The following is a 24872-nucleotide window of genomic DNA, read 5'->3' as shown; positions in this document are numbered from 1 at the left end:
GGTTAGCCCTTCCTTGCTGGGTCCCTGCCTGGTGGAGCGCGGACCTGCACTGTCCTTTGTCCTCACCTGCAGCTGTCCTTTGACCACCCCCTCCCCAATATCTTCAGGCCCTGCGTCTCTCTCCTGCCTCGCACGCGCCTCGAGGTCAGTCTGCGGTCGGTCGGAAAGTCGTCCGGCGGCGGGGACCGTGCCTGGGCCCACCAGCCTCGCCGTCGCCCCTTTAAGCGCCAGGCGGGGGGCGCACGCGCAGTCGGGCCGTTGCGCGCACAGGCGCAGTGGGGCGGCTGATGTTTACGGCGGCAGAGGTCGGGGCAGCGCAGCCGGGCCGCGGACGGGCGAGGGGCGCCCGAGGAGCTGCTGGTCGCGGCCCAGGCGGCCTGATCTCGCGGGCCGGCCGAGCCCGGAGGTAGAGCCGCCGCCACCGCCGCCGCCCTTGGCCCGGCCTGCGGCCTGCGGCGGGCGGCGGCGTCTCCCCCCGGCCCCTCCCTCCTCTCTGTCCCCCCTCCTGGCTCCCGGCCCCGAGCGCCTGGACCCCTCCTCCGGGTGGCGTCCCTCTCCGCTCCGGCGTTCTCCTATCCTCTCCCCGCCTCCCCGGCCGTCTTCCCTTCCTGTCTCCCCTCTCCCCGCTCCTCCGGCGACTCCCCCCTCCCCCCTCCGCGGGGCGTCTCCTCCTCCCCCCAACCAGCGTTCCCCTCCCCGGGGTTCCCCCTCCCACCTCTCTTCCTCCATCCCCCAACCCGACCCGGCACCTCCCCTCCAAGGAGCCCGGGTCCCTTCATTCCCCTGCTCCGCTGCCCGGGCGGGTGGGCGGGTGGGGAGGGGGGGGTTGTCTCGGGGTGAGCCTTGCGGTTCGCCCTCCAGCGTTCCAGGGCTTCCCGGAGGTCTCCCAGTGCCCGTTGCTTGCACGCTTGGATTTGCTTGACTCTACAGACGTGCAATCTAATCTGTCCCTAGTTTACTAAGTAGGAAGCGCTTGTAGTTCTAAGGCAAGTCAAGGTTTATCAGGGTTTAAAACAGATTCTACCTTGGAGCTTTTCAGCAGGTGATAGTCTAGGGGCGTCTGGCTGGCTCAGTCAGTTGAGCATGGGTGTAGAGATTACTTAAAATTAAATCTTTAAAAAGAAAAAAAAGGAGGTGATAGTCTGTGACATGGTTGGTTGGCCTTTCCAAGCCTCGGGGATACTAGAATTGGCACAGAGCCCCGGGACTTCAAGGCATCTGAAGAAGGTCTGTAGCTGGGGAAGGAGAACTTGCTTGGGGTGCCCGAGTTTTGTTTTCTTCCATGGGATGTGCCTCTCAGGTGGATGTTTGCTCGAGTGTTGTCCTCAAAAAAGCTATCTACATGTCTGTCTTTCCCCTTTGTTCGTCACAAACCTGTGATGGTTTTCTTCTTTCTTTTTTGGCAGAGGGGTGGCTGAAGTAAACAACTCTGTTTTGGGTGTTGAGTAGACTGTCCTTCAAGAATCAGTGAAGTCAGGTTCCTATAAACAACTCCCAACTTGGGGCTCTGCTCGGGTGAAGTAGAGCCTTACGGGTGGAATGAGAGGGGACCTCTGAGGTGATGGGGTCAGTGCCTTGACCTCTTGGACCCACCTCAGCTGTACCTGGCCTGGGATGTCTCTGGGGGTGAGAGGCTCTCCAGGTTCTGAGAACAGTGCAGTACTTGGAATCTAGTTGTTAGAAAGCTTTTCTGTGTGTTTAGTAGAAATGATCTCCATCTGATGTGTTCTGCCCCAGTTTTTATCGGTCCGTGAATATTGTATATATGGCAGCCTTTCAAGTATTTGAAGAAAATCCCTCTGTATGTATTCCTTTCGAGAGTTTTAGTTTTCAAGATGAGAAATCTGTGTTTCTTTCATTATTCTGCCAACAGGAGGTGTGGTTTTAGGTCTGCTTTCTGCTGGTCTCAGCCTATTAATAACCAACGCCGTTGGACTGGCCCTTGTGGTTATTATGATTGTAAGACACCTTTCAGTAATAACCACCAGGAAACTTTGAAAATTAACAAAGGTTTATTACTTACAGAGCCTGGACATTTTATAGCATACCTGGGGCCACACAGTGAAGTGGGAGGCTGTGAAGAGAGAGATTGAGGGAGCACAGGCCTGGGTTCTGCTTTTATTGGAGTCGAGGGTGAGGGCCTAGGGGTTTCTGAGGCTTGATCTTTATTGGGGAGTTTACAAGCAAACTTAAAGCTTGGGAAGAGAAAAGATAAGTGGCCCAAAAGGTCTCTTATCAAAATCAACTAAGAGCTGGTCTCAAATAGAGGATACTCTGGGGGGAGGTGTCCTGGTTTACCTCATTGAGTGGCGGGAGGCAAAATGTTTATTCCTCACCAATCTAAACTTAGGCACTGGCATTACAGACAAGAAAAACCTCACGGCTTACACTGCAGGGTCCTTTTCCTTCGCTCATTTTGCGTATGACATTACCGTGTCCATATTTCCCTTAAGAAGGGATATTCAGGTTGGAACACGACTCTCCATGTGTAGTCTGACGAACCCAGTGTGGACTGGAATCCTGAGCCCCCATTGTCACAGCTGTGCAGCTGTGTTGACCCAGCTATAGCCTCCTTGGTTGTCAATCACGAGACCTTCCCATGCCTGCTGCTGCTTGAACCATCTTCCTCACTGTCCACAGGCAGTTGATTTTGGAAGGAGCACTATGAGAGTAAGGTTGTCCTGTTGGCCATTTACCCCAGAGTAGTGAATTACGTTGAGAATTGCCAGTCACGTGGGTGGTCAGTAATAAGCAGTGATTGCATCCAGTGTGAGGGAGGCAGGTTAGCGATATCGAACCCTATATAGATGGTCCCATGCATCCCACCGGTGACAAACAGGTAGGGTTGCCCCATAGTTTTTAGTCTGTCATCTGGGGCAAAGATCACCAACGTGTTTTGTGTTAAAGAATGTTTCTCCCTTGAGAATTTTTAAAAGCTGCTTTTGGTGTGGGGTAACGAACGTAGGCCTTTGGCTAGACAGCCCTGAGTTTGAATTCTGGCCGCCTTCTCACACACTGGTGTGTGATCATGAGCAAAGTAGCTGCTCAATTTGCCTCGTCATGTCGTGAAACTAAAAGGAGCTCCAGTGGCTGGCAGGTGGTACCTGTAAAAAGTTGTAGCTCTTTTTAGTAAAAGGCTAGCTTTTGCATACTTTCAAAGTGAGGAGAAGTTGAAAATAAATGATAGGTTACTTAGTGGAAAATAAAATATACCCAATATATAGTTTTTGCTTTCTGGAGATAGAATGATGATACTGAGGTAGAATGATAGAACATTGTATGCAGGGTTAGAGCCTCCGTGGAGTATATGTGGTTTCCAGGCCTTTTCCTAAATAGACCTTTAAGCAGCAAATGCAACTCCACTTTTAAGCAGTGACCTAAATTTTCAGATGACTGCCCCAGACTAGAGGTGTAGACTGTCGCCTCAGCACTAAGTGGCTTATCCAAGATTAAGCATGACCTCATTAGCACTCTCCCTGCAGCTAACTTTGCTGGCCGTGGACCCTAACCCTAACAGTGGCTCTGAAACGAGTTGAAATGGGGTGAAAGTCTAGTAATTGGACCACCCCAGTGCTTTGGAAACTATGACCTTCAGCTCTAAAATCTTGATGAAGATGAACGATCCCAACCATAAATGGAAGAGCGTTTGTGCTAAGCCCCATGTTTTACATATTTTGTGTGTTTGTCGTGAGAAGCGGACGATTCATCGTGTGGTCACTTGTTTTTATTCCTGGAAAACCTCTCCCGGTGCAGTCGCCAGCGGCGTGCGTGTGTATGGAGTCTCTACTGCTGATGGTTCTCGTTCTGCTGTTAGAAATGCAGACGACTGGGGGGGGGGGGGGAGGTGAGGATAAACCTTGTGATCGTAAATTATGATATAGGAAGTTGTCCTGATTCGGAGAATGTGCCAGTCTTCACGAAGCCTGGTGGTTTCTGTTTTTCCCAACAGTTTTATGTCAGATGTTTTGTAAAACGTTACCATTTTATGTGACGTAAAGTCGTTCTTTTCAAAATAGTTATGTGGAGTAAGTATAAAATTGGAGAAGATATTTTTTGTGGTTTAGGAAAAGTAAGACCTCCTCAGCTGGGAGAAGGTTATCCCTGAATTAGATGGAGGAACATTGTATGTTAGCAGTTGGCTCACGGGGGTCACGCTTTTGTCTTCTTGAAGGCAGCTGGGAAGAAGGTAAGCAGTGGACCTTCTGTTGGCCAGAGGTGGAGAGGTTGCCGAGCATACACTGCCAGAGGGGGTGGAGGACATCTAGTAGCAGCTGTAGCCTGGAAACAGATTCTGTACTTGTTACGATAAAACGTCACCATTCATCCAGTTGGGTGAGAGAGTGTTGTTAGTGGTGTTTTTGCCTGAAATTTGTACATCCAGATATCCAAAAGAACAGACTGAATGGATCGCTTGCCTTGATGTTTATGTGTATGTGGGGGTGTAGAGTTGTCAGATAAAAATAGGACACCAGTTAAATTTTAATTTCAAATAAGAATGAGTAACTGTAGTATTTGTTGTTCACCTTAATTTTATTCTTTTTTGCTTTTAAAGAATGATTTACCAAAAGTGATCTACAACACTTGAAATATTCAAAGAGAAGCTGATATTAGCATGATTTTTTTTTTTTAGACATATCTGTGTTCTTTTTGTGTTTCTATTCAGTGACTTTGTCTTGTGTCCCTGTTAGGGCAGATCTATATGCAAGATAATTTCAGTCCTAAATAGCTGATTTTGTAGATTGACAATTTGTACTGAAGTATCGAATTCATACTTAAATGATGTTTTTCAGTTGTCAAATATGTTTTAGGTACCTCAGGGTCATTTGGATTCATTCAGTATTATGAACTATAAACTTACTTCTGGATGGATACAATGGAATTTCATACATAACTTTTGGTTTGTTTTTAACCTTCTGAATTTGGCATCCTTGGGGTGGGGTGGTGGGTGGGTACCGACAAAATACATTCCACGTGTATTATTTTAGAATTCGACATTGGCTGTTATTAGAAACTCTGTTGGGCTTTTACCTGTTCCGTAAACAGCTCTTTGGAAACTTTTTCCATTGCAGTATTGCCTGAGTGTGGTCTTGACGATGGGAGGTGCTGTGAGTGCTGGTGAGGACAACGATGAACTGATAGACAATTTGAAAGAAGCACAGTACATCCGGACTGAGCTGGTGGAGCAGGCTTTCCGAGCTGTCGACCGCGCAGACTATTATCTGGAAGAATTTAAAGAAAATGCGTATAAAGACCTGGCGTGGAAGCATGGAAACATCCACCTCTCAGCCCCGTGCATCTACTCAGAAGTCATGGAAGCTCTGGACCTGCAGCCAGGCCTCTCCTTCTTGAACCTGGGCAGCGGCACTGGCTACCTCAGCTCCATGGTGGGGCTCATTCTAGGTAAACCTGGAGAGAGTGTGGGGCCTTGTCTCACGGCACTTGGCCTTCGGAGCACTCCCCCCCTGCTCCCCGGGATTGTTTATGCACAGCCATTGGCTGGGCTGGTGGAGGCAGGCCTCTGAGTTTTCTGCGGGGACCCCTCCTGTTCCTGCCCCCTCCCACCTGAAGTTCCGCAGTCCGTTCAGCGCACCCTCCTTCAGGACAGCACAGGACCTAGAGAATTACAGTGGGACCTTACAGTGATTTCCTGATTAATACAGTCACACAGCCTGCCTTGTCTCTCTGTCTGTAAACTGAGACTAATTAAGTTTAAAGTTCCCTGGAAGTTAAAATTGTTCCAAGCAGTCTTGCTTTGCTTTGTTTTAATGCTAAAAGAGTTAATACCTGTAGGTTTTTCTTTGTAAATAAATTCCAGGGATGGGAAGGACAAGTTATCTTATTTGAAGACATTTTGCCCCTTTCTCCAAACAAGTTGTGAGACAGCACACGGGAATTGGCATGTTTGTTGTTGAAACAGCAGGGCTGGCTGGTCATTGAGGGCTCAGGTGTCTGTTTTTACTCTGAGTGAGGTGGAGTGAGCAACGGGAGCTAACCTGTGCTTTAAAAGACTGCTGTAAAGAGGGGCTGGGGCTGCTCGGTGGTCCGTGTGAGGGGGTGGCATCTGGACCACAGGCCGCAGGTGCCAGGCGTCGTGACGAGACCCGCTAAGGAATATCAGGAACGTGCCTGTGTGCACACGCCTCTTGGTCAAACTAGTGTGAGATTCTTAGTTGGAGATTTCAGGCGAGAGCCATCGCTGTGCAGGCCACAACATTGTTTCTTTGCGGTTGTTACAGACAATCTTAGCAGTAACAGTCGGTATTCATGGGTATGGAATGACATTTTTTTTTTTTTTTTTTTAAATGTTTATTTATTTTTGAGAGCGGGACTGGGGGGAACCGAGGATCCAAGCAGACTCTGCTGTCATCATGGAGCCCGACGTGGGGCTTGAACTCACAAACTGTGAGATAATGACCTGAGCCGGACTCAGACGCATAACCAACTGAGCCACCCAGGCACCCCAAGATTTATAAGTTTATATAGGCTTGGGAATTTGGTGATATTTTGAGACTGATCATTTGACTTCAGGCTATAGATTGGTATCTTCAGATTTTTAAATGCGGTTTTTTGTTTTTGTTTTTTTCCTTTTTTAATATTTATTTATTTTATTTTTTTATTTAAAAAAAATTTTTTTTTTTTAACGTTTATTTATTTTTGCGACAGAGAGAGACAGAGCATGAACGGGGGAGGGTCAGAGAGAGAGGGAGACACAGAATCTGAAACAAGCTCCAGGCTCTGAGCAGTCAGCACAGAGCCCGACGCGGGGCTCGAACTCACATACCGCGAGATCGTGACCTGAGCCGAAGTCGGACGCTTAACCGACTGAGCCACCCAGGCGCCCCAATATTTGTTTATTTTTGAGAGAGCATGTGAGTGGGGCGGGCGATGGTGAAGCGCTCTGCGCTGACAGCATGAAGTCGTGAACTTTGAGATCGTGACCTGAGCAAGTCTGACCCTTAACTGACCGAGCCACCTAGGCGCCCCTTGTTTTGTTCTTTAAAGCTAAATGATTTTTGCACGCACTTTGTCTTGGATTTAAACTGCTTTGCACAGGACCCCAGGTTATGTGTCATTCTGGTATTAGTGAAGGGCACTTCCCTTCAGTGGAGCAGAAAATGGGGGAGCTAAGGACGATATGATATTTGGCGGAGAGGGGGATGGGGTATCATGTTGACTAGGTTAGAAACGCTATTGAAAATAAGAGCCTCAGGCAAAGAGGGCATATGGTAAGCCTGAGGTGACCTGTTGCACTGGACGTTCCCTAGAAGTCATAAAGAAATGGCTTGTGTTCTCTGAGTCCCCTGTTTGCTGGGAATGTAACTAGATGTTGCGGTGGGGAGAGAGAGACCTGAAGGGGGGGAGGTTTTTGGGGGGCTGTAGAGGACACTGTGTACTGCTTGGATGTATCTGAAGGAGGTGACTGGAGAGTTTCCTTTGCTGCACAGACATCTTGGATCTGCAGGGAGGAGGCTGCGTGCACTGGACCGATACCTCTGTCCCGACAGCACGTGTCCTGGGCCTCACTCCAGCTCATCCGGCCTTTAGCGTTGCTTCCAGCACATCGCTGGAGAGCTGAAGGCCATGCTGGCCACCCACTACTTGCAGGTGTGAGGTCTGGAGTCTTTCATCTGACGTTTTTGGCCTCAGCTGCCCTTCCACCTGGCCCTGAACTCTTTGCCCTTTCTGCCGCATTCCTGTCCCACTGACCCGAAAGTGCAGTGTGATTAGGGAGGGCAGTGCCCTCATCAGGGGCCTTGTGGTCTGGGTGTAGTGCCACGCCCTTGATGTCTCGTCCTGACTGTTGCTCTGTGTCCCCTCCTCCCCTCTTAATCGTCTTGTTATTGGGGTGGGTCAGGAGCTATGGATTAACACTGTGTTTGGTGTTAAGCTTCTTGGGAACTATGTCCCCTATGTGTTGTTAGAATGAACTACTTAATAGGTGTTGACAGAGGGGCGGATGAAACTATGACGACTGGGAAGGTAGAGAAAGGTTTTCTTGGATTCCGGTACAATGCTGCCAGCCTGAGAGCAGTGGGGGTGGAAGTCAGCGACTGGGCAGAGGGTCTTGAAGTTAGATAATTTGGATTTGATGCTGTAAAGAGTGAAAATGCGACTTCTCAAGTAAGGTGTGTTTTAATGAGAGAATGTTTTGGCCGCAGCTGTGTGTATGACAGGTGTTGAGAGAAGAGAGTCGCAGGTAAGTTGTCCAGGTGGAGGAGAGGGAAGCCTTGGCTTGGGATGGCTGTAGTGCCGTCAGGGGCCAGGGAAGCCCAGGTGGCAAAATGTAACGGTACGGGTGTGCGGATGGTTGCTGATTTTCCCGTATTTCTGTTGGATTGTGGTGTTAGGTGCTGCGCTGTGACTTCAGTATATCTGTCTAGTGAATAAGGTATTACATGCCCCGTTGGTTTTCACACGGAGGCTTCTAATAATGGCAGTGTGACTTACCTCTGGTACACAAACAGGTGTGAGGTGTGGGGCTTGGTGAACCTGTACGTAAGTATTCACATTCCTGCAAGCACAAAGTTCCGAATAGAATCGGCACCCCGGTGGCTGTCATGCTGCCCCTCCCCCTCCAGAAAGGAGAGCACTCTTTGGCCCTCCGTGATCACAAATGAGCGTTGCCTGTTGCTGACCTTCCTATAAACGGATTCCCACAACAGAGACTCCCCTAGCTGTCTGTGTCCGTAGATTTCATCTGGAGGCAGTTCTATACGGAGGCAAAGACTTTATCGTTAAGTGGGCGTCCACCTTTTCTTACAGCTTTATTTCCAATTACTGACAATTTTCCTTTGGTATAAAAAAAATGTTTCATTGTGACTTGGTTATAGTTTTATTTTTAAAAAAAATTTTTTTTTCTTTTTTAACGTTTATTTATTTTTGAGACAGAGAGAGACAGAGCATGAAGGGGGGAGGGGCAGAGAGAGAAGGAGACACAGAATCGGAAGCAGGCTCCAGGCTCTGAGCCATCAGCCCAGAGCCTGACGCGGGGCTCGAACTCACGGACCGCGAGATCGTGACCTGAGCTGAAGTCGGACGCTTAACCGACTGCGCCACCCAGGCGCCCCAGTTATAGTTTTATTTTAATGATGATCAAAACCTATTTGTGAGGATTATTAAAATTTTCATGTCTGAGTAGGGTGACCTCTATGGCAAATAGGCCTGTGTCCAGTTTCATTTGGAAATACATTTTTCTTCTTCAATTCATTAGTGAGATCTTGAATTCCTGGTTGCAGATCTTGTTTTTTGTTTTTGTTTTTGTTTTTGTTTTTGTTTTTTTTGCATCTTCAAATGATTGAGAGCAGGGAGGCCCAGGCTTTGGAAAGGTGTGGAGTTAGTAATGTCAAAGAAACGAGTGGCGAGCATAGTCTACCCTGCATATTTAAAGATTAGCTTTTTGATTTAGGTCCAATAATGTGGCAAGACCTCAAAACCTTGCAAATTTCTTCATGTAATTATACGTGCTGAATCTGGTGCATTGCAATTGAAAAAATAGAAATAAAGAGTAAGAATTTTTGCCCTAGTTCTAAAAGTTTTCTTATTCTGAAACCTTTTAGGTCCTTTTGGTGTGAACCACGGGGTTGAACTCCATTCAGATGTAATAGAATATGCAAAGCAGAAGCTGGACTTCTTCATTCGAACCAGTGACAGCTTTGACAAGTAAGATCAGATACTAACTAGCCTTGGGTTGGTGTGTGAATGACAATTTAACTTTTGATTAGTTGAGAGAAACGAGTTTATTAGTGTTCGGATACCAGCAAACATGATTCAACTTTGGCAGGAGAATCAGGGGTATATGTATAGCTGTTCTAATTATTTTTTGTTTAAAAAATTTTTTTTTCTTTTAACGTTTATTCAGTTTTGAGAGGCAGAGTGTGAGCAGGGGAGGGGCAGAGAGAGAGAGGGAGACACAGAATCTGAAGCAGGCTCCAGGCTCTGAGTTGTCAGCACAGAACCCGACGTGGGGTTTGACTCAAACCGTGAGATCATGACCTGAGCCGAAGTCCGGCTCTTAACTGACTGAGCCACTCAGGCACCCCCTGTTCTAATTGTTTTGTAAATATTTTGTAGTTTTTTTTTTTTTTTAAAATTTTTTTTTCAACGTTTATTTATTTTTGGGACAGAGAGAGACAGAGCATGAACGGGGGAGGGGCAGAGAGAGAGGGAGACACAGAATCGGAAACAGGCTCCAGGCTCTGAGCCATCAGCCCAGAGCCTGACGCGGGGCTCGAACTCACGGACCGCGAGATCGTGACCTGGCTGAAGTCGGACACTTAACCGACTGCGCCACCCAGGCGCCCCTATTTTGTAGTTTTGAGGGCTCTAGGGTTGTTTTTTTTTTTTAACTATGATACCAGGGCAAGACTGATTTTTCACCACCATAATAAGAGAAAGGAAGTAGAATATTCATTTTGCTCAATTTTCGTGTTTCTGACACAGACAACATGTTTTCATCTAATAGTTTCTAGAACAGAATTGTTGCATTTGTCTTTAAGTAGTATATATAATTACTTCTTGCCTTTTTTAAATAAGGCATTAAAGTTCTTATTTTAGAGTTTACCATGTTTAGAAACACCAAATGTATTTTTCTTTCATTTTACTCGTTTTTAGTAGATCCTAAATAAGGTAGTCATTAAAAACGGAACAAAGACTGTGATGAATGGAGGTTGGATGATTTAAGCTTGGATCGTGCTTATGGCATTCACTTCCATAATGTTTTGTTTGGAATTTCTTGGATTCTGTTAATTAAGAATATAATTCTTTTTGGAAGTCTGTCTTCTCGCTTCTGGCTCTGTGAATCGCATTACCTCACTATAGGGTTGTTCAATGAAAAACTAATCCGTGGTTAACATAGATTTACTCTGTAGACTTGTAATGTGATCAGTTCAGTTACGGAAAACATTTTTTGCTTCTAGATTTGACTTCTGTGAACCTTCCTTTGTTATTGGCAATTGCCTGGAGATTTCTCCAGATTGTTCTCAGTACGATCGTGTGTACTGTGGGGCTGGTGTGCAGAAAGAGCATGAAGAATACATGAAGAGTCTTCTCAAAGTAGGGGGCATCCTTGTCATGCCGCTGGAGGAGAAGGTCAGATCCCTTTCATAACTGACGTGTTTAACTGTGGGCCAAGTTCTGCTCCGGGAAGTTTACATACATTTTTCCTTGTATCCCTCAACAATTCCGTCCATTTCACAGATGAGGACCCAGGCAGGGACAGGGCATAAAGACAGCCTAGCTGGGGCCAGGGCAGACCCAGGAAGGCACCCTGGAGCCTGCACTGTAAGCCCTGCGCTCACATCCCTCTGTCTCCTCCTGTTTTCCTTCCTCTCTCCCACCTGCCTTCCCTCCTCCACAGTTATTCTAGTATGCTTATTCTGTTGTTAGGCTCACACATAAAAATTACTTCCGTAATTCTGATTGTTAGTCTGATTGTTTGGTTCTGTGACAGTGAGCATTCTACAGGAGTCTCTTCCTTAGTATGAACCTTGTCTAAGTCTGCTATTTGGTCATGTTTCTGTGTGCTGTGGATATTGTGCTGCACTGAGGCAAACAAATTGTAAGAAATGAGCAAGATTAATCAAACTTGAGTTGGTCCTAAGGAAGAATGTCTCCATCACAAAGAAGCAGGAAAAATGGAAATGATAAAAATGGGCGATCGTGCATTTTTGTGTGATTTTCTGCAATTTTAAAATGTTAGCATTTATTTTGTTTAAAAAGTAATCATTCATTGTAGAAAATCCGGAAGATATGATAATTAAGAAAAACTGCTTACAATCCCACCCCAAGTGCTGTTCGTGTAGGATTCAGTAATTCCTGAAATTACGATCAAGTAATTCTTAGTGTTTTCAGATGGTCAGCTGGTGTTCAGATTTTCCTGATTATCTCAGAATTTATTTGAATAGTTTATTTGAATAGGGTTTCATTTGATTATATCTTTTTTTTAAATTTTGTCAGTTTTATTAAGGTACAATTCACATAGAATAAAACTGAACAATTTTAACTGTATAATCCATTGAGTTTTGACAAGTGACGACAGAGGTAGCATACAATGCAAACAACATACAGAACATTTTCTATTGCCCCCCCAAGTTCCCTCTTGCCCTCCTTTTTTTTGAGATGTAATTCACGTATTAGTTTCACGTGTGCAGCGTCATAATTCAACAAGACAATTGTGTTTTCATACTGTGCATTTGTAAGACATATTTGAATGTGCTCCAGATCCGTTTATCAGCTTTGGGCCACGTACAGAGCGTTGTGTTCTCCCGCAGAGCAGTTCAAACAGCAGAGTTCCCAGACCTGTGGTATCAGTAACTTTTCTGGAGGCAAAAGTCAACTTACAGTGCTGATGGAATTTGTGAGAAACATTTGGTTTGTGTCTTGCATTTGGTTGGTATCTTGCTCTCTCCTTTTTAAAGATTTTAGTTTCAAGTAATCTCTGCACCCGACGTGGGGCTTGAACTCACAACCCTGAGATCAAGAGTCGCATGCTTCACCGGCTGAGCCAGCCAGGCACCCCTGGTTGATATATGTCTAAAGTGTTTCTTATCTATAACTTTTTTTTTTTTTTTTTTACTTTATCCTTGCATTTGTCTTATAGAGTTTCCTACAGCCTGGATTTGGAGATTACATATCTCTGTGGTGGTATCTTACATATTTCTTCTGTTCTCTGTTTTCGCTGTGAATTGCTAATTGGATCCAAAGACTTGCCTAGTTTGCAGTTTGACTCAACTTTTGGTGGGGAGGGAGGGTGCGAGAATACTTACCAGGTATTACAGTGTATGTCCATATACACTCACATCATACCCGATGCCAGCAGTGCAAATGTGGTCCTGATCCACTGTTTCATTAAGGGCTACAGGATGGTAAATTCTGTTTCCATCATTTCTCATCATTTAGTACCTCGAATACTTTTTTCTTTCCTTTTTTTTTTTTAAATTTTTTTAATGTTTGTTTATTTTTGAGATAGAGCATGAACGGGGGAGGGGCAGAGAGAGGGAGACACAGAATCTGAACAGGCTCCAGGCTCCGAGCTCTCAGCACAGAGCCCAACGCGGGACTCAAACTCACGAGCTGTGAGATCATGACCCGAGCCGAAGTCGGACACTCGACCGACTGAGCCACCCAGGCGCCCCGCTTTTTTCTTTGTAATTTTCATTCTAATATAGTTAACGTAACAGGGTTACGTTAGTTTCAGGTGTATGATACAGTGATTCAGTGGTTCCATACGTCACCCAGTGCTCCCTGAGATAAGTAAGTGTACTCTTCATCCCTTTCACCGGTTTCCCCCGTCCCCCACCCACTTCCCCTCTGGAGACCATGAGTTTGTTCTCGACGAGCCTGTTTTGTATCCTCCCCACCCCCTTCCTTGTTCATTTGTTTCATTTCTTAAATTCCAGATATGAGCGAAATCATGGTATTTGTCTTTCTCTGACTTGGCCAGATTTCATGCTTCTTCATGGTTGGGTAATGTCATTTGCAAATACTATCTTCTCCCATTCAGTAGGTTGTCTTTTAGTTTTGTTGGTTGTTTCCTTGGGTGTGCAGAAGCTTTTTGTTTCGATGTAGTGCCAACAGTTTATTTTTGCTTTTGTTTCCCTTGTCTCAGGAGATGTATCTAGAAAGAAGTTGCTGTGGCCGACGTCAGAGACGTTACCATCTGTGCTCTCTTCTAGGATTTTTATGGTTTCAGGTCTCATGTTTAACTGCTTAATCCATTTTGTGTCTTTGTGTCACCTTCAGTTACTTTCATCAGTGTTTTATAGTTTTCAGAGTACAAGCCTTTCACTACCTTGGTTAAGTTTATTCCTAGATATTTCATTATTTTTGGTGCAATTATAAATGGGATCATTTTCTTAATTTCTCTTTCTGCTTCATTGTTATTAGTTTTTAGAAATGCAGCGAATTTCTGTACATTGATTTTGTATCCTGCAACTTGCAACTTCATAGTACCTGGAATACTTAAGGAGAAACACCCTCATCATTTATTTGGTTACCCTAGGCACACTGTAGAAGGAGAGGCTGGATACATTCTGATTCTTAACTTTTGTTTACTAGTTTCCTCAATAATCTGGTGACTAATAAGATTTTATTTGATTTTTAGTGTCGGTGTAAATTAATGGATATAAACGTACTTAATATCTTAATCATGACGCCATTCTTTTTTTTTTTTTATTAAACATTTTTTTTTTCTTCAACGTTTTATTTATTATTTTTGGGACAGAGAGAGACAGAGCATGAACGGGGGAGGGGCAGAGAGAGAGGGAGACACAGAATCGGAAACAGGCTCCAGGCTCTGAGCCATCAGCCCAGAGCCTGACGCGGGGCTCGAACTCATGGACCGTGAGATCGTGACCTGAGCCGGACTCGGACGCTTAACCGACCGAGCCACCCAGGCGCCCCAATGATGACGCCATTCTTAATGAAGCTTAACATGTGCTGTCTTGGCCCGTGGGGACCTCTCCAGCTTGGCTCTTGGGCTTGGATACAATTTCAGTAGTCTGTGATAGTTTTGTTACTTTCTGGTAAGAAAAGATGTTCCACACCCACTCTGTACACATATGTATATTTTTTACAACAAAGTTGGAGCTAGCCATTTCTGAGGATCTCTGTTAATTTGAAGTTCAGTGGGAATTGGTGTTTAGAGAACACAGGTGGGGCCTTTGTGGGAATCTTTGATGCTGGGTGAGTTTTCCAGTGGAACTCTGGAGCTAGGAAGTTCACACACACACACGCAATCTTATGTTTTTTGTTGGTTTGGTTTTTTTGGACATAAAATACACCATGGATTTATAGTGGTACTTCCATCTTGAAGTCAGGCCGAGAGGGTTTTTCTGACTTCTTCGGTCTGCCATGCTTGAAAGTCCCAGGCCTCGCCGACGCAGCTCCTTGTTTATCCACAGCATCGGCACCAAGGATTTGATTTCTGAAACTGGGTCAAGATGTGGGCGGGGGCTTGGGGGGTGGGGAGCTTCTTTGGCCCTTATATTACACTAGGGATGTAGAAATTAACATGTTTTAAAGTCACTGGAAATAATGCTTTCCTGTGAGGTTATACCATCAGCCTGACTCACAGCTCATTTGTTTTCAATGTTTAGGGATTGCCGTTTTAGGTTTTGTAACTTGGTAAAACATTTATAAGATTCCAAAGTTTAAGTAATGAAAACTCACAGAATTTTTTCCCCTCTGTGCTCCCTCTACTTCACCTGTAGGTAACCATTTTGTTTGTTTTTAGTTTATGTGTTTATGCAAAAACTATATAAGCAAACACAATTTTTCATACGTGAAGATATGCACTTTTTTTTCCATCCCATGCACCTATCCAGACACATGAAATGGGAATTGATAGTTTGTAAGTTTTATACCTCATTTATTGTTCATTTTAGGTATTTGGTGTTCAGTATAAGTAGAAATTCTTTTTTGTCCTTATTTTATTTAAAAACGTTTCTTGGTGGTGTATGAGAATGTGATTTTTTGATGGCCAGTTCGGTTCTTTCTAGCTTCTTGCTGTTTCCAAGCAGTGCCGCTGTGACGAGGCTGTGCATATCCATGTTTGTGGATGTTCTTAGTCTTTGTCCATACCCACGACCTCTTCCGGGTGCTTGATTGGAGACTCTGTGTTTTGACTTTGGCCAGCTGCCTTTCCGGCAGCTTCGCTGTCAGCAGCAGAGGAGAGGAGCCATCCGTGCCCTTGCTAACAGTCCCACCTGCTGTTGCTGTCATTGCTAGTAGATTGTTGTATGTGGCAGGGCTGGATGTCCCCGTTTTTGCTCTTCTTTCTCAGAATATTGTTTTAAGTACATCTTTACTTAAATTATTTTAGCAATCTTTGTTGCATCACAGAAACACTTCAGACCTTTTATTGGAATTGTGTTACGTGTTGAATAATTTGAGGATTATGGACATGTTTTCAGTATCTGTCTCCTCGTCTGGAATGTAGAATATGGATTTACAGTTTTCCTGAAGGGTTCACACATTATTGACAGATTATATTTAAATGTTTGGTGTTTAGCATAACTGGAATTTCTCCTTGAAAAAAAGTTTTTGAAGAAGAAGTTTATGCTGGGGTACAGGAATGTGAGCGACCTGTTTACCCAGCACATGGCCACTTAATGCTTTCAGTTCCCAGATTCATGACATAGAATCTTAGTTTTCAGAAGCTTTGCTGGCTTAGATATTTTTAGACAAGAGAGCATATAATCTCAGCATGCCAAAGCTGGGCAAAAATAGTACTGTCACCTGTTTGGGTCGTTAGACACTGGTTACACAGAACACACAGGAGGGCCACGTGGTCTAATTAGGCTCTTCCTGTGCTTCTAATACTGCGATTCACTGCAAATCTGTGTGTTTTGGTGATGTCACATAGAAATTCACATAAACACCGTAGTGAGGAGAAGCTCCAACATACCCAAGATGGCATCGTCACCTTCAAGGAAGTCATGGCAAAACTGTAACAGTAGCTGTTGTTTTGTGTGTGGTCATGTTGCAAGAAAGTCTTTTTATTGTTTCTGTTCTGGAAACAACAGCCTGGCATCCAGTCTAAACTGAAGCATTATAGGTGGTCATGAGTGTCTGTAATGACTTTGACTTTAGGATGTTCCCCACCCCCCCTCCGCCCTACTTTTGCCCCCAACAGGGACTCTTGCAGACAGTCCTGGGAAGTCATCTCATCTGATTGTCTCTTCTTGTTATCCTTTGACTTCTTTTCTCTAACGTATGTATTTCTTGTAAACAGAAATTCGGTCTAGAAGCTTTGAACATATTCAGGCGAAACATATTTACAAAGATTTTAATAAGTACTGTGTACTTCCTGCCACATCACATTAGGGGCCCCTGATGTCAGGTTCTTTCATTGTTAGCGTATCTGTGTTTTTTTAGTTTACGTGTAGGAATGGTTAAATATAAACTAACAGTAGCCAAATCTTTTGAATATTCTCATTTTCTCTTTGGGATAGTTGACTAAGATAACACGAACTGGTCCTTCTGCTTGGGAAACCAAAAAGATTCTGGCTGTTTCTTTTGCTCCTCTGATCCAGCCCTGTCATTCAGAGACAGGAAAATCAAGACTTGTCCAGTTACGTAAGTACAAAGATCTTCACTTACCTTTCAGATCTTTTAAAAAATCTCGTTAGAATTTGAAGAGAAAGAAAAATTTTAAGGAGCCTTTTAATATTAAAGAGGATTCTGAAGCCTTACAGTTTTACAAATGGTTTTTTACATATTGTAAAAATCATGATCTGTTTTTAGCCTATTTTAGGTTATTTTGGCCTTCTTTTAAATCCACAGGAGTTATTTCTGGTTATGCCATTGGAAGCAGAAGACTCCCACAAAAGGGAGTTAATTCTGCTACGTGGAAAGTTCTTCCAGAGAGAGTGTGTTCCCAGTACCGTCGAGCCAGAGGGCTCTTGCTGAGTCATGGGACCTTGTCCTCCTTGGGGCCACCTCATGGGCACACGTCTCAGCCGGTTGGCTGGTGTGTGGTGGGAGGCTTGCTGGGGAGCATTGACTTGGCTAGGCCTGTGCCTGCAACTCCTTCAGGATGTAGACCCAGAAGGAGCAAACATCAGGGCTGGCATTCATCCAAATACTGTTTTCTAGTTTAAACAAATTTACATAGCAGTGAGAATTGCAAATGACTTTATTTAAAATAAAACTATTCAGCATGGTTTCTGCATTCTGATCATTTAGAAGATTCGGAAAATGTACAAAAAGGAAAAATAGTAACCATGATCTTACCACCCAAAGGTAATACATGTGTTGGCAAATTCCTTGCAGGACTTTATTTTTTATTTTTTATTTGTGAGGAATCGTTTATCGAATAGTAATGCTCCGCCTTTGTCTCTGCTAAGTGGAGGTCACATGCCATAGATGTGGTCCTTGAAATGTAACAAACAACAGTAGAATATAGACAGTGCCTGAGAGGGGCCAGGCAGAGGATGGGACCTTTCTTTGTGCTTGGTCTTTCTGGGTGAAAATGAATTCTCTGAAGAGAGAAGAAAGGGAGAAAAAGCATGAGCAGAGGCTGATGTGGACTTTCCACATGCCCGCTCCCCGGTGTGGTCTGAGTGAGGCTGTACAGGAGACGCCAGCCCAGTACATAGGTTAGACCTGAGTTTATCATGTAGGCTGTGGAGAGCCACCAGATAGTACAACTAAAAGATGTGGGGCATCTGCCTTCTTGATTACCCTTGTGGCCGGCTGCAGGGTGATTTTGTCACATGCAGGCTCTCTGAAAATCCCACCAGGATAAGCTAACATTGCTCGCAGTTGGCCGGAGCACTCCCTTCCAGAATGCTTCCTGAGTAGCACCAGAGGTGAGGGCATAGTTGGAGTATCTATGGGACCTGGGGCGGGGGGGGGGGGGGGGTAGGGGCGGGGTGTTGAAGACAAGTCTCTTGGTGTGAGGGCTTGATCCGATCTGGGTAAGAGTTGTGGTGACACGGGGGCGCCTGGGTGGCTCAGTCGGTTAAGTGTTCGACTTTGGTGCAAGTCATGATCTCACGGTTCGTGAGTTCGAGCCCCGCATCGGGCTCTGTGCTGACAGCTCAGAGCCTGGAGCCTGCTTGGGATTCTGTGTCTCTCTCTGCCCTTCCCCTGCTCATATTCTGTCTGTCTCTCTCTCTCACAAAATAAGTAAACACTAAAAAAATTCAAAAAAAGTTGTGACAACATGGAGGGCACCCTGAGATGCCAGCTTTGAGGCTAGCGCTTCGGAGCAAATGCTGGATGACGGAGAATCATGTGATGTTTAGGGTTCCTGAAGCGAACAATCCAGTTGTTTGTAACTGCTTCCTGCTGGGCTGGAGTTTTCTGGACTCCTAAAGTTGTGTCGATGGAGACAGTGGCCTCTAGAGTGGAAGGGACTCAGGGGCAGGCACACAGGGCCTTTCTGAGGAAGGATGTGGAGGCTGAGGTGTCCGGCATCTGTTGGAGATGTGGGTCTGTGGGAGGCTTGGGACCCCAGTCAGGACTGGAGCAGAGCCCTGGGAGCCGTTGCCCAGTCTTTGTTACTCGAAGCCACAGGATGGATGCCGAAACAGAGATCGATAGGCACACAGAGAGGGGGAAGTGGTGGGAATCAGCACGTGAGGGAACACCACTGGCCTGGGTGGAGGAGGGAGCTCACAGGAGAGGCTTGGGCCTAGTTAGTTCCCTGCAAGTGGGCGCCTCGGTGGGGGGGAGCCAGGGAAGCCAGAGTGTGAGTCCTGGAGGTCTGGTGACCTGTGAAGGAGTCCGTTCAGCAGACTGAGTGGCAACAGCCCGTGTAGAGGGAAGGGAAGGGAAGGGAAGGAAAGGCAGGACGCGCTGAACGGAAAGTCGTGATTTCGGTGTTGCGGAGTGGGGCAAGTGCTGGAGCCTGTCCCGGACGAGAGAGGGGACAGTTGAGCAGGAGAGGAAGCCTGGTGTGGACAAAGGGGAGAAGGTGCTGAGAGCCTCCAGCAAGAGCGCTTTCCAGGGGTCCTGTGGAACAGTGAGCCTCGCACGGGATTGTGTGCAGGCCTCTCTGATTTGGGTGATAAATGTTACAGACAATCTAAGAGCCCCCCTAGATGGTAGGTGGCCATCTCTTTTGGCAGAAGCTAGGTACTGGAGGGAAGGAAGTGACGCTGCCTTTCAGTGTAATGTACTTAAACACACAGCCCCCCATTCCTCTCCCTTTGAGAAAAAAAGCTCTTCTGTTGCCATGTGCGTACTGCCTGCGTTAAATTGAGCATTAAATTGAGCCTGCGTTAATCACCAGGTTCTGTTTTTCCTCAGTATGCTTTGGAGTTTTTGTACTTACTAAAAACGTTTGGATTTGCTGTTCTCTGCTTAAATCAAAAAAGAGGAACTAATGCTCAGTTTGTAAAGTACTGTGAAAATATTAAGATAGACAAAAGAATTCTGGAGCCCTACATCCTCTGTGTTTCCACTGGATGAGCTAGAACCCACGAATGAATACGTAAATAGAATAATGAACCTGGCCGTCCAAGAAGCAAAACACCGTAGCCCAGGGTTTTCCCTTGCTTCTGACTGAATAGCCAAACAATCTCGATCTTGCTTATGTAAGTTCAGGGTCGATGTATTTGAAAGTATCTTTCGAGAAGGACCACATGCATGCGCACTAGAGCACTAACTAATTGACTTTGCCAGGAACGCTCTCTCGTGCCTGTTCTGTGAATACGCCAGTGAATGACAGTGACGTGAAGACTTCCCAGGGTTAGGGCTCTGTGCTGTCCAGGTCACTCTCAGACAAGGTTGACACGTCTCCTCCTTTGCTCCGCAGCGCCGCTGGCCGTGCGAAGCCTCCAGGACCTGGCTCGCATCGCCATCCGGGGCACCATTAAAAAGGTCATTCGTCAGGAAACGGTGAGCAGCAGCGGAAACGGACTAAAGAGCACTCCGGGGGTGAAACGAAGGAGAGTGCGCCGCCGTCGAATGGAAACGATCGTCTTTTTGGACAAAGAGGTTTTTGCCAGTCGGATTTCCAGCCCCTCTGACGACAACAGCTGCGAGGACTTGGAAGAGGAGTCGCGGGAGGAGGACAGAGCCCCCCCGCCCGAAGCCAAGCCAGCCCCGCCGGTGAACTTCCTACGGGAGAAGGTCCTGAGCCTCCCTCTGCCAGACCCCCTGAAATACTACTTGCTCTATTACAGGGAGAAGTAAGTCTGTGGGAACAGGGCACCGAGGCAGAGCTGATGCTGTGCCTGCTGTCCCCGAGGGGTTGCCCGGGCACGTGCCGTGGGGAAGGAAAGGGCTCTCCTCTCGACCTTCCTGTCTTTAGTTCGTTCTTGGTTTTCCTGTAGAATCTCCATTCAGTGGTATCATTTCAGTAAACATAATCTGATAAACATAAAGCGCATAGGAGAAGGTTTTCTCAGAAGGGAGAGCATCTCTTGAGAAGGGTGTTTGCTTTTTGTTCTGATGAAACTGACGTCTGCCTGCAGAGACCGCTTTGGTGACCGTCTCCCACTCAAGATAACCTACGAAGACTGAAGTTGAAAGGAACCTGTGTTGCTTAGAAAAAGTGAAAGTGCCAGTTTGCAAGTGTGTAAAATCTTTTCTGGGTGTGACACACCTGTGTCCAAGTTAGCACTTTATGGTGTCAGCCTCGTAATTACTGGCGCTGAGCTCCCCTAACCCTTTTAGTTCTCTGGAGGGGGGGAGCGTTATCGAAAAGCTGTCCCTTATTTTAAATAAATGTAATTAGATTGTATGTGGGTTGTCCGTTGTAATTTTAAAAGAGAGAAATTTGTGATGGGGGAGGAGGAACAAAAGTATCAAACGGCCAGATGTCTTTCTGGGATTCCAAAATAATTCAAGGAATATCTTCCTGACGCCTTTTCTTACCTTTAGAAGAACCAGTGTCAGATAATCCCTTAAAGAAAACACTCAAGAGTGAAGCGAGCGTTGTGCGCAGTGAGCCGCCGTACTTTTACTCCAACGGTGGGGATGACTGTTGACGCAACCTTGAGTGTGTTAATGGGTGTCTAGGGCATGGATGTGCTCGGTCCTCAAAACAGGTGGGAAGTATTAAGACTGCAGGAAATACATTGGGGACAATGTCACAACAACCTGTGCTGTTTTTTCTTTTTTCCTTCATTTGGCTACTTTTCTGTAATCACATTAAAGTAATGATTAATAGATTTTATCTTTTATAATTCCGGAGAAGAAGATGTGTTAGTTTTCTAATTTTTCTTAATAACAAATGTATGTATTTTAGTAGCTCCATTGCATTAGAATAACAACAGTCTAACCCCCAGGGACTTGTGGATTCTACCTTCTCTAGGCCCTTTGTGTTGACATGTTTCTGTGTTTACCAAGTTCCAAAACATTGGTTCTTTTCAAACTTGCTTTTTGTGCCCAAAGAAGAAAACAGTGGTATCAAATGGTAACAGTAGACCCAAACTCAGAGTGCTGCTGTGGGATCAATCATCCAGATTTTATGACTGATTTTATCCGGTGTTGCTGAGCTTGAGTGTGTCTTTGTGGTTTCACCAGCTGAACCGAGTTCTGCTTATTTATTTATTTATTTATTCTTAAACTTCTCTTGTTTTTTTAAGTAATTTAATCATTTTCTACAGGATACTATGTGCATGCAGAGCTGGGAAAATATGTCTGTTGCCCTAGATCTGGAAATGTAATTTTATATAAAGACAGTTACTTCACAGTTGTTCTCAACCTGGCTTCTAACGGAAGGCTGGGCGTCACTGTCTCAGAAGCGCCCAGTTTACGTTTACGTGAGGACTTGAGATCACTTAGTGGTGCGCACGTCTGTGCCGACGTCACGCTGACCGGAGTGTACTGATCTCTGCGATCCACGGACATTCGGAGCATAAGGTCAAATACATATTTGTGAAATCTGTCACACTGGGTGGCTTGACTAAGTTCTTTTCCTATAATTGTACATGGGTTTTATTTATTTTTTAAATCACATTTGCCTTCACGCTAGACTGTAAAGCCTCTTCACCGTGCATAAGACATGTTTTTCCCTACATAGGTTAGACCTTTGCTAACATTTGTGTTCGTATTTACATGTTGTCTGTTTGCGATACTTAAACCAGAATTTGGTTACAAAAATATATATAGATGTAATATATGTGAAATAGTTTGGTGTTTATCTTATACACGTAGAGAAGAATTGTAAATGGGTTTTCCCGGGCCGAAGTGCCCCTCCCCAGAGTCCAGGATGATGCACTGCTGTCTGTTCCCCGACAGATGGATTATGTATAGTCTGTGTGGCCTGTAACCTCTGTATTGTAAACCACTTTCTAGACAGCTGTGGACTTTTATGTTCTGAGGAGTATGTATTTCTGTGTGTGATTTGTGTCTTGAAAGTAGTAAAGCCACAGACACGTACACAGCAAATGTCAAATTTATAAATATCAAGGATGCAGTGTAAAAATCAACTGTGTATGTAAGAATGCTTTTGCCAGTGTGGACCTTTCAGGGAATTAATGCCAGAAGTTTGAAACCAAGATTTTAATGAGTAGATACACATTGGGTAAATACAAACGCTATCAATAAACCTCGTTCAGGCACTTCAGCCTTCTTGGCATGGCTCGTGTTTCCTGTGTGGGATTGAAATTCTTGACTACATGTTTTCCAAAAATCTTTAAAAATAAACCTTTTCTTTATTAGAATCATGTGTTTTCTTTCACTGTTGTGTTATGGCTTCATTCTGTACCATGGTAGTACACTTGGGGAAGACGTGATTTTAAATGAAGCACACTTAGGGGTGCCTGCGTGGCTCAGTCGGTTGGGTGTCCGACTTCAGCTCAGTTCATGATCTCATGGTCTGTCAGTTCGAGCCCCGTATCGGACTGTATGCTGACGGCTCAGAGCCTGGAGCCTGCTTCGCATTCTGTCTCCCTCTGTCTCTGCCCCTCTCCAGCTCGCTCGCTCGCTCTCTCTCTCTCTCTCTCTCAAAAATAAAATTAAAAAAAAAAAAAACAAAACACCTAGTTTGGATGGCGAAAACAGAAAAGTGACAGCTACGACTCCATGAGAGAGTATGTGTCTGAAGCATGTTTGTGGTTAGTTTCTTGGCACAGTTTTCCTATTTTGTGAAAATGTTAAAAGATAATTGGGTTAATGGTCACATATCTTCCATGGCAGCAAGGGGTGAGGGTTAGGGTGATGGTGAGAATTTCGGGTTTAGAGTTAAGGTTTGGGGTTGGGGTGCCAGGGCCATGTGCTAGAGTTGGGGCCTAGTGTCAGGATCTAGGGTCAGGGTGAGGGCCAGAGATCAGAAGTAAGGGCCCAGCGTTCAGGGACAAGGTTAGGGGTTAGTATTCAGGATCAGACTGGCTGCTGACCGTTGTAGTCCATCTGGACTGCTAAAACGGAACCGTATTTTGGTATTTTTGGTGGCTTATAACCAGTAGAAATCGATGCCTTACAGTTGTTGAGGCTGGAAGTCTGAGATGAGGGTACCAGCATGGTCAGGTGAGGGCCCTGTTTGTAGTGGCACACTTCTCCTCTTTTGACATGTAGGGGATGGGTTAGGGTCTCTTATAGGGGGAGTAGTCCCATTCATGAGGACCCCACCCTCATCACCTAATCACCTCCCAAGGGCATCCTGTTCTAACATCATCACATCAGGCATTAGGATTCCAACAGATGAATTTGGGGGGAAACAAACATTCAGATCATAGCACTGATGTAAGAGATAGATGGAATTTTTTTTTTTTATAATTGACCTTTACTTAAAACAAACAAACAAACAAAAAACCTCTTTTCCCAGTCAAGGTACCGGAATGATGGGCTCTATCTCAGTTGGAATTTCCAAATCGTGGCACTGAATTTCAGAGATTAACTGGATGTGCCACGAGGGGCTAAACTGTGTCGGGTGTTCCCTGTGCCACAGCCCAGCGGACAGCAGGGGGCACCCTAACCTGGCTCTCTGACCTGAAGGAGATCATAACGTATCCTGGCCTCAGAGTCAGACCCACATCTCGATGGGGATGATGGGCTGCAGGATGCTCCTGCAGCTTCGGGACAATTTGGGGCAGTGAGGACAAGGCTAGGAGATGGTTTCTGTTGGCATCTCCAATGAACTTTAAGAAAAAAATGTTTAATTTCTGTTTATTTTTGAGAGATTGACAGAGTGTGAGAAGGGGAGGGACAGAGAGAGTGGGAAACACAGAATATGAAGCAGGCTCCAGGCTCTGAGCTGTCAGCACAGAGGCTGATGGGGGACTCGAACTCACAAACCGCTAGGTAATGACCTGAGCCGAAGTCAGACGCTCAACGAACTGAGCCACCCAGGTGCCCCAGTTAAAAAAAATTTTTTTAACGTTTATTTATTTTTGAAAGAGACAGGGATAGAGTGTGAGCCGGGGAGAGGCAGAGAGAGAGGGAGCCACAGGATCTAAAGCAGCCTCCACGCTCTG

The 24872-nt window shown here is 45.4% G+C and overlaps 1 protein-coding gene across 4 annotated transcripts; it reads left to right on the top strand.

Annotated features, from left to right (window-relative positions):
• The first annotated feature begins 253 nt into the window (after nt 1-253).
• Nucleotides 254-23120, top strand: PCMTD2 (protein-L-isoaspartate (D-aspartate) O-methyltransferase domain containing 2). Of its 4 annotated transcripts, none has more exons than XM_043553350.1 (7): nt 267-406; nt 4809-4897; nt 5070-5400; nt 9558-9660; nt 10917-11088; nt 16953-17076; nt 20264-23120. In XM_043553350.1, the coding sequence occupies exons 3-7, from the start codon at nt 5094-5096 to the stop codon at nt 20641-20643; spliced, it is 1086 nt and encodes a 361-aa protein (XP_043409285.1). In that variant the 5' UTR covers nt 267-406; nt 4809-4897; nt 5070-5093; the 3' UTR covers nt 20644-23120. The 4 variants fall into 4 exon arrangements, 3 of the variants coding, with proteins under 3 accessions (XP_043409283.1, XP_043409285.1, XP_043409282.1); XR_006292838.1 differs by lacking the exons at nt 267-406; nt 4809-4897 and adding exons at nt 837-1227; nt 18222-18311 and having other exon boundaries at nt 20264-20432; XM_043553348.1 differs by lacking the exon at nt 4809-4897 and having other exon boundaries at nt 254-406.
• Nucleotides 23121-24872: the final 1752 nt, after the last annotated feature.

This window comes from Prionailurus bengalensis, chromosome A3 (genome assembly GCF_016509475.1).
Source record: "Prionailurus bengalensis isolate Pbe53 chromosome A3, Fcat_Pben_1.1_paternal_pri, whole genome shotgun sequence".
In the NCBI taxonomy this organism is placed as follows: domain Eukaryota; kingdom Metazoa; phylum Chordata; class Mammalia; order Carnivora; family Felidae; genus Prionailurus; species Prionailurus bengalensis.
Note: the sequence above shows the minus strand (reverse complement) of the source record. Positions and strands in the feature narration are given on the sequence as shown.